Source organism: Coptis chinensis, chromosome 2, assembly GCF_015680905.1.
Source record: "Coptis chinensis isolate HL-2020 chromosome 2, ASM1568090v1, whole genome shotgun sequence".
Lineage (NCBI taxonomy): Eukaryota > Viridiplantae > Streptophyta > Magnoliopsida > Ranunculales > Ranunculaceae > Coptis > Coptis chinensis.
In genome coordinates, this window is record NC_141457.1 from 9,285,951 (window position 1) to 9,295,315 (window position 9,365).

The 9,365-nt window shown below is 39.2% G+C and overlaps 1 protein-coding gene and 1 long non-coding RNA gene across 2 annotated transcripts; both read right to left on the reverse strand.

Annotated features, from left to right (window-relative positions):
* Positions 1-151: 151 nt before the first annotated feature.
* On the reverse strand, positions 152-6,510 carry LOC147514749 (ARF guanine-nucleotide exchange factor GNOM-like). The gene is made up of 3 exons (XM_086585024.1): positions 6,260-6,510; positions 4,585-5,399; positions 152-4,503 (listed from the first exon to the last, which is right to left on the reverse strand). Exons 2-3 carry the CDS (start codon positions 5,317-5,319, stop codon positions 859-861), a joined length of 4,380 nt encoding a protein of 1,459 aa, XP_086441150.1. The 5' UTR covers positions 5,320-5,399; positions 6,260-6,510; the 3' UTR covers positions 152-858.
* Positions 6,511-7,288: 778 nt separating this feature from the next.
* LOC147514750 (uncharacterized) lies at positions 7,289-7,994 on the reverse strand. Its single transcript, XR_015209615.1, has 2 exons — positions 7,814-7,994; positions 7,289-7,696 (listed from the first exon to the last, which is right to left on the reverse strand). It is a non-coding gene; the product is annotated as an uncharacterized LOC147514750 (long non-coding RNA).
* Positions 7,995-9,365: the final 1,371 nt, after the last annotated feature.

Below are 9,365 nucleotides of genomic sequence, written 5' to 3' on the forward strand. Positions count from 1 at the left end.
ATATCCCAAAATATTTGCAGTCGTATATATCTCTAAATATATCGTGATATTTATATATCTTTCTCAGAAATCTGGATAGATATCTCCAAATATCGCGATATATCAGGATATTTTGTACTATGAAATGCAAAGCCACCATCCACACCCAATACAAGAAACATCGCCAACATGTTTTTGGCATCTCCAGCTAAATTACTAACACCATCTTTACGGAACTTTAAAGAAAGAAACCATCTTTATGCAAATTACAGCTCTCTACAATTTAAACAAACCAACACTGATAAACTAGAAATCAATTGGCTACCCCTAAAATAGGTGATACAGTGGTAGTATGATTTCTCAGACAATATAAAAAGCAAAGGTAAAGTAGTGCACATCATAACAGTATTAGACGCCCAAATCGCCGGACAAGCCCTTTTATAAATTGTTTGCTATATGTTATGAGATGTGTAGAGCATGAACATGTGTGAATATCAAGGATCACTCTTTACCTGTAGACTTCAACACCAAAGCAAGAAGCCTCGCAAATGATTAACTATTGGCACTTCTACAGATTTCAGGCATTAACAATGCACCGTCAGAAGGTCCATTTGAGTTACCCAAAATATGGAAATTCCTTCAGTCTCAGGCTTTAGGCATCCCTCAGTCTCCCTCTACTTTTGCTACAACTGCTTAGAATATTGATCCCACTCTTTGTGCCACAGTGCATATCAAATTTCTACAGAGAATCACTTAATCTCAATGATCAAAGCACTAACCTGTATACTGACCATACCAAAGAACACTGCACATAGTAATTTTGCTAATCTAAATACACTGCCATAAGGATGTCTCAGTTGTCCAAATACTTAGGATCTCTCAGCCTCCTGCTTTAATACCTTCAGCATCAGATTTTGGGCTTCCTTCTATTGTGCTCTGCTCTTGCTCTGACTGATCAGAAACTTCATCAGGGAAAACATCGGACTGTAAAGATGGAGCAATATTGTTCACATGTAACCATGTCAGTTCCCACAAGCTGTCACCACCTAATGCACTTCTCTGCACGAGTACTCCTCTTGTCCTCATAGCAAGCAACGTGTTTTTGAGAAGCTCAGGCACTAGTTCTTGAAGCTTCTCACTCTTTTTCCCTCTGACCTTGCCCTTCATATACTTCTCCATACGGCTGAGAACTCCCAGCCACAGTTTGCAGAAGGCAGTTAGCTGCAAGAGATCAGGCAGTAATTGTAAGAACACCTTTGACAAGAGCTTCATAGCAAAAACAAGTGTTCCTTCCATGTTACGATAATCCTTTGGAGAATGACCCTGAGCAATATCTAGCAAGTCATCAAGCACAGTGAAGATGACAAGGTCAAAACATTGCGACCACAAAGTATGTGGAAGACAGACACCATCGACCCCCATCAAGCACCGCTGCAATGATAAGAGAGCTTCGTTTCTAATCTCTTCTCTCTGGTCCAAACAAACTTTCCTTTGTCCCTGTACTAGCCTCAGCCACATCTCCCCTATATCCTGAGACAACTTAGAAGTTGCCTCCTCACCCACAGCAAGTTTGGCTTCACTAGACCACCGCGTTAAACAAGCAAGAGATCCTTCCATCAGATCTAGCGCACGCAAAGACCTATCAGCCTGCCCAACTCGAGACTCAGCAAACTGTCTCGCTGCATCCACACAAAAAATATAATTTGCTGGCGAGAGATGGGCGCCATCAGACATAATAAAAAGTAGCGCCTCAAAACCTGGTTCAGATGCTTCAGGATGGCGGGCAGTGATTGAAAGCAAAGAGGTGATTGTGCGCCATCCCATCTGGGATCTAATGTGTGTAGCATTGGCTTTCACAAGACGCATGACTTCTTGCGTGATGTTCTCACAGTATGCATCAGCAACGCGAGCATCAAGTTTCAATACCAATTGCAGTGACCTCAGAAGCTCGTCAGCCAAGTTCTCTTTATATGGAAGTAGGCGCTGACATATTCGTAGGAGTCCAAATACAGCCTTCTCCACAAGAGCACAAGGCATCACAGTTGATTGAACGATGCTGCATATGTGTTCGTAAACACCTTGCCACAGGAGAATGATCCTGTCCCGATTGTTGAGGGTGATCGCAATAAGCAATTCCAAGCAGAAGACTGCGGTGTCCTCATCCTCAGGAGAGGTGCTGCCTTTTTGAGGTCTTCCTGCAGCCCAAATGAGAGCTCGAGCAAGTTGCAACAAGGAATCAGACTGTAAAAACTTGCTCTCCGTAAATATGCTATCAATGTGGCACTTCTGAATTGTTTGCAATGTACGTTGATGAGCCTGAAGTTGCTGCTCAGTAGGTTGTGACCTTGGTTCTTCTGTGTCAAGTGATAAGAGCTGGCTGAACCTGCCCATGAGCCCAGAGGATCTCCGAGGAGTACCCATTGAAGGCATTTGAGATGCAAATAGAGAGCTTGTAACAGGTTTACCTTGACCAGGGTCCGCAGGGAGCTCAGAATCATCAGCAACGTCACTGGCAACACGAGCAGGAAGAAGACCAAGCTTGTGCAACCTTAAAATACAATCAAGAATGTTTCTCCAGCCAGAACGGATGTAATTACCATACCTATTTGCTATGGTGAAAACTGTTATTGTTGCCTTCCTAGCTTTCGCATCATCACCGAAAGCAAGAACAGGCTCCTCAATGGCAGATGGGTTCAAAAGGGTAGTGAACTTGCACAAAGACACAACAAGATCATCCAATACATCTTCAAGATGATGACAAGCAGAAATCTTCGCAACAGCTAAAAATCCATCAACACATGTTTGGAAAACATCTTCATGCTCAGCGTGATCAAATACCACTGAGATAGCAGCAATTGTGGGACCCGACATGATAGCAAACATATCATGATCAAGGAAGGCTCTTGAATCAGAGACAATAAATGGAGAGGTCTTCTTCGATTTGCGCATCAGATCCACCCACCGGCTCGGAGTCATCTCAGGAAAACCAACACCTTGTTCAGGGATAGTCTTAATCTCGTTCTTGCAGATCGAGTGGTACAGCTCAGAAAGGAACTCACGGGGAAGATCACTCCCGCCATTAATGTGTCGATTGTTTTTGATAAAATCTTCTTCTGTCATCTTCTTCTTAACCTGGACATTGTGCTGATCCGTGTTAAGCATTATGATTGAATAGGACAGTAGCAGTGCCGCATCCTTGTTGGCAAGAATAAGTGGTGACTGCACATAATATCTTTCTGAGAATGCCTCGAGAACCCTCTGTATCTTCTGAGATTCCCCAGGCAGGCGGAAAGTTTCCAAGAACAGACGCAACGCAGTATCCAAATTCATTTCTTGAAAATCAAAAGTACCAGCGAATTCATGGAGCACTTGCACACAGAAATCGTCATGATTTCCAAGAAAATCCCCTACTAGATTCTTATCTAAACCGGCTGTGTACCTAAAAAAGCAAGCCACGCTTTGTGGGTCAAGTTTCTCAGGCAGCAGATGAGTTCCTTGTAGAAATTCTAACCCTTTCTTTGGATCTCGGTTAAAGTGATCAGCGCCAATCATCAACCTTCTCTTAATATACTTCCTACGACGGACAAAAGGAACCCAGTAATTAGGTTCAGCATAGTTCTCACACTTCACGGTCCAGAACGGGGTATATTCCTCAAAATCCACCGGAACCTGCTCCGAGACAGGAGATTCATTGCCAATCCTCTCAGCCATTCCCTGGATCACAGCAATTAGACCATCCAAAGCTAATATGTGCATTGCAGACAGAGGACAGTTCACTGGAAATGCGCTCTTTGACAACAAATTAGCAAGGTCCTCAAACACATTGCTGCAGGTTATGTCACAATCTAAGTTGGCATACATCTCTACCATAAATGTTTTCTGTCTGCAGAAGTCAACCAGAGCTTCCATAGCAACTTCCTGCTGCTGGTAAGAAGCCCCAAGCCTGCTTTGTGCAAGCCTCAAAATCACACAGGAAAAGAAAGCTTCAAGTTGTAGCTTTAGCTCTGTACGCAAATGATGATAGAGGTTGAGAACAATGCTGCATACCATGGAAAGAATCAGTGGACTCATTGACAGACCAAACTGCATGAGATTACGGAAAAGCTCATCCTGTATCAATGCCAACAGCTTAAGATGTTGACTAATAGAGGGCCCGCCCAATTCAATAGCCGAATTAATCAGACCCAAAGCAAAAAGGGGCACGTCTTCATCAAATGCTATAGTATTTGATCTGGGACCCATACCAATGTGCTCGATAACATTTAAAAGGGAACACAAAAAGTGAAATATCTCCACCATGCAGGGGACTCCATATGCCTCATTCATAAGAAGCACGTCATTTGAAGAAGCCTCCTTATCATTAATAGTTCCAAGTGTATTCTCACTTGTCATACTTCCCACTGAATTAGCGGAAGCAGATGAAGCAAACCCAATTGAAGGTGGTTGACCATCATATTCAGAACCATTGTTGCCATTGTCTAACTGTTTACTCACAGAATTAAAATCCTTGTGATCCCCACCAAACTGCATAAGCAAAAGCAGCGCCCATATGAGAGAGAACAACTAATAAAAAACAAAAACAAAAAAGGAACTATTCACAAATACCTCCTGTTTGCCAGAAGATACAGTCCCATTAGCCAATGAATCTTCCCCAATGTCAATATTTGGTAGATGCGAGAAAATGCACCTAACAAGTTCATGCATCGTGTGACGAGCTATTCTTTGTAATAACTCTCCTTTTGCTCCAGCTTGATGAACTACACGAAAACAAGTATTCACTATGGTGCATACATGCTGGTTACTCAAGACAATTGCTGCTTTGCTTTTCATGCAAGCCAAAAGAACCTGAAGTATCTTCATCAATACCACTTCTTCTGAGGCAGGATCTGTCACCTCAAAACGGCAACTTGTCACTGCATCAACTACCAGATGCATTGCATTCTCTACATTCACAGTATCTAGATGAATCACATCAAGAGACAAGATCTTGTAAACAGAAGACAAGGCAACACCGGTAATTGGTGCACCAGTTTCATCAGATCTAATCACTTCCAAAAATGGTTGGAGATATAAAACTGGATTTATTGTATTCCACTGTTGTTGCCATGAAAAGATCTGCTTCCGCAATGTTTTCAAAGATTGGATAAGAGAATGCTCTAACTGATCATCACCCGCCATGTAACGACCTCCCCACCGGACATTTCTCCTCATAACAGCTAACACAGCACCAATTTCTGAATTCACCATACATGCTAATGCCCCTCTGCTAGACGTATGTTCACACTCCTCAGGCTCTTCCTCGATGGAATTAATATCAGATTGCAACTTTAGACGCCCCATTTCGGATAGTCCAAGGTACCCGAATTGTACTATGAACTACCAGGAGATAGGACTAAAAACAAGTAGAAGCATAACAGCAACTGCAACAGAAAAATGAGCTCAGCAGTCTGATTAGCAATCCCATGTAATAACTCATCATACTCTCACAACAAATTTTACAAAAGCATATATATATATATAATCACCCGCTATGTCAAAAGACGATTGCAAAATCAAAAAATCTAAGCTGTTAAAAAAATTCAAAGTTGACAACAATTTTTAACTAGGTTAGAGATTTCCAAATGAGATGAATTTTTTTAGAGATGTTATCTATGGTTAGTAGATCATATACACAAATTATTAGCACTTAGCTCATCTTGTAGGGGCATGTAGTATAAACCATGGTATAAAAAGTGTGATATAAACAATCATAAGATAGCATTATGTTAATATCTATATTACATGAACACGCCATATTTCAAAAAAATAATCCGCGTCAGTTATGTATCCACACACGGACACATATACCTCAGTTTTGGATATCTTGCCGTGGTCTGTGTCAATGTAACTTAGGTTAATATCAACGGTAAGAAACATTATATAAACAACATAAAAGTACAGTAACTTGTGAGCCGAGACGTAACAAAAGATTGGGGTTAAGGAAGAAGAAAAAGGAAATCCCTTCGCTGGTCACTAGGTTAATTGCATCAGGGGAGTCATAATAGCTTGCCCTATATTGTATACACATGTATTCCTCATGTTAGACTTGTGCTTTATCCAATTGCATTTATTCGTAGTTGTGAGATTAAACAGTAAATTTACACAAAAAAATATCTACCATGCAAATTAATGTTTTTTTTTTATCACAAAAGGAATACAGCCTGCAACTCACACTATATAATTTCTCATTGTCTCAACAGTAAAATAAAAGAAATTTGATTGTAAAAATGAATTGGCAAACCTGTGAAGAAGAAAATGGTACACGATCTCTAGAGTCTCTACTACAACACTTTCAAACAAAAGATGTGAATTGAAACAAACGTAACTGAATTAGTATTGAAGTTGAAAAAAATAATGTGATTGGAATTGGAATTGAAATTTTATAAAGAGTGTAAATATCGAGATAGTGGTATGTATCGGCATGAGAGTGTAAATTTCGTGAGATTGGAAATAGAGAAGGAGCTGAGAGAGAAGATCTGAGTTGTGCGCTGTGAAATGAGTCTTGAGTTTTTTATTTTCTTTTTGTTGGGTCCTGAATTAATTAATTAGTTGACTAATCTGACTTTTGAATGGGCATTATGGGGTGGGTGTGGGACTGTGGGGAGCTGGAATTGGGTTTGTGAGGAGGAGTGGGCTTTGTGAGAGAGGAAGCCTTCAATGAAAATGTTCTAGTTAAAATGTGAGGAGGAGTGGGCTTTGTTTGGTCAGTCAAGACTCAAGACATGTTCTGCATGACTTCTCCAGATTTTGCATCTATAACATTTGGGACTACTTACATGAACTAACGTTACTGTAGATTACGGCTGGTATATGGGAAGCGTTCATCGCCGAAACAAAGGACAAAGAAAAAGCCGTGGAGTCTGCACTTGAAACACTGAGGATTTTAGATGAACAGATCAAAGGGAAGAAGTTCTTTGGAGGAGAGAAGATGGGGTTTGTCGATATGGTGGTGGAGTGGTTCAATCCCTCAGTGGATCAGGGACATAGAAGAAGTTACAGAAAGGTTTCCAACACTAGCTCTGCGAATGGACTCAACACTTTTACCAAATTCCACTCATCAAAGAATGCTACCGGCTAATGCTGTAATGGTCAATTACTATCACAAGAGCCGAAATTACATGCGTTCATTGGCTGGCAATTGTATGTAACTACTTCTTATATTTAAATAGATCACATCAAGGTCCAAGATTTTTTTTTTTTTTGGATAGTTCAACAAGGTCCAATAATTTTACGAGATATTGTACTGTGCAACTTGCAAGTCTGCAACAGGTTTAGTGGATGATTCTATCATCTTTTTATACTTGATTAATAATAAATCATCTTTGATTACCAATTTAGTCTACAAAAAAAACTATTAACAGGGGAACCTTGGAAAATTAAGAATGTATGATTCGTCTACTCATAGCTAATAGCTTTGCACTGTTTACAGTATAGTTGTACCATCATTGTTAATTAGTTCCAATAATTTCAGCTGATTCATGTATGATCTGTTTAATCTAATTAGATTCTGTTAGTTTTCTTGTACTCGATCGTCACTCATCATAGGCTTCGCAGCATAACCAATTCATGCATGGCCAAGTTCAATTTTCTTCACTGATCAGCAGTGTTGATTTGTGGAGGCCTTTTCCCTCCACTTGGCGGACGGCGTACTGGTTTTCTGACACTCAAAGCCAATGGTCTGTCAAACATAACAAGAACAACTTAGATTATTACCAATGAAACTTCACAAGCAATTGAAAGATAACAAGTTATTAACATCTAAAACACACACACTTGAATTATATGGATAACTTACTTGGTCGCCCTTTGTTTTTTGAGTGTCGAGTTGGGCCTTAACATATTTGTTTTTGGCATTAAAACACTATCGGCCATGAGGAAGCTTTAATTTATTGAGTACGAGAGGAGATTGGGACCTAGGCGCTTCTTTAGTTCGTTAGTATCTTCCAATTCTCAAGTAGCTTTCAAGTAGTATTTGTGTGTTGTGTTTGCCTCATCAAGCTATTTATAACTATCACAAGATGGTCTTAAAAGAAAGTCAATAGACGTGTTCCTTGAAGAGCTTAGACCAAAATATTGAACAAAAAGAGCATGGACTAAAGATTGAACGATTACTATTTTTTTTTGTCGTGATGCCGCCAATAGTTGAATTTCATCACAGCGAACAATTCAATATAATAAAAAAAAAATGTGTAAACTGTGAAATAAAATCCACTATAACTGCCCAATGTGCTCAAATGCTCAATGATAGACTTTGAAAGGGTGTTTAGATCCTATTTATTTATTGCAAAAAAGTGTTTATTAGTGAAAAAATATTTTTTGAAAAAATAAATGCGTTTGGTCTCTATTTAAAAAAAAAATAGTTTTTCATCCGAAAAACACTTTTTAGTCCCTCGTTTTATGATAATTAGCTAAAATTTGTTTTTCAAGTTAAAAAACTGTTTTTCTTTGACAGAAACACTTTGGGTACTCAAGGTAAAGACTTTAGTATTTTATGCCGCAATATGCCGAAATATATCGAAATATATAGTATAAAATCTAGTTTGATAAAATAGTTTTTAAGAAAAATCACAACCAAACATGTTTATTTAAAAACTGTTTTTAGAATAAATATTTTTTCATAAAAATACCTTTTAATTAAAAAAAAATAAAATCCAAATTAAACACCCACCTGTTAAATATAAAAATGTCCAATGTATTTTATGAAACTCGTTGCGCATACCACAAAATAGTTGTTTTGAACTTTCGATGAACTAGACTTTGGTCGTTGTTTGACACGGTCTTACGGTATTTTATAGTGCATCAGTGCATGTCGCAAGTCCTATAGTACGAAGTCATTTTAGTTTGGTTATTTTGGATCCAAGGTCAATTTGGATCAATTCAAAACCCTTGAACAAACCACGGACACACGTTCATTGGCATTTAAGTCAAAGATCCCCATGAGACTTCTATTCATGCATGGGTTCTATATAAACATTTGAAGGTCATCGAGCAACTCATAGTTGAAGTTAACACGTGTAATTTAAGAGAAACGGTTTAGAACTATTCACTTTCATCTCTCCGACTATCCTAAGGCTACAACTTTCTTGATCGATCATGGCTCATGTTGGTGTTTTATTACGAAACATTCTTGTTACAACCAGTTTTCTTACAATCTCTTTTCTCTCCTTTTTCACCAAATGCTTTTTCTCTTTCTTTTTCTCCTCACCTCACTGTTTTCTTTATACTCCTTAACCACTCTCTCGTGACTTTCCATCTGTCCCTCAATTTCTCAGTCCGCCGGTTGCCACGTGTAGGGTTTCTCCACGTGCCTTAGGTTTTTGCCTCGTGCCTCTGCCACACGCGTATCA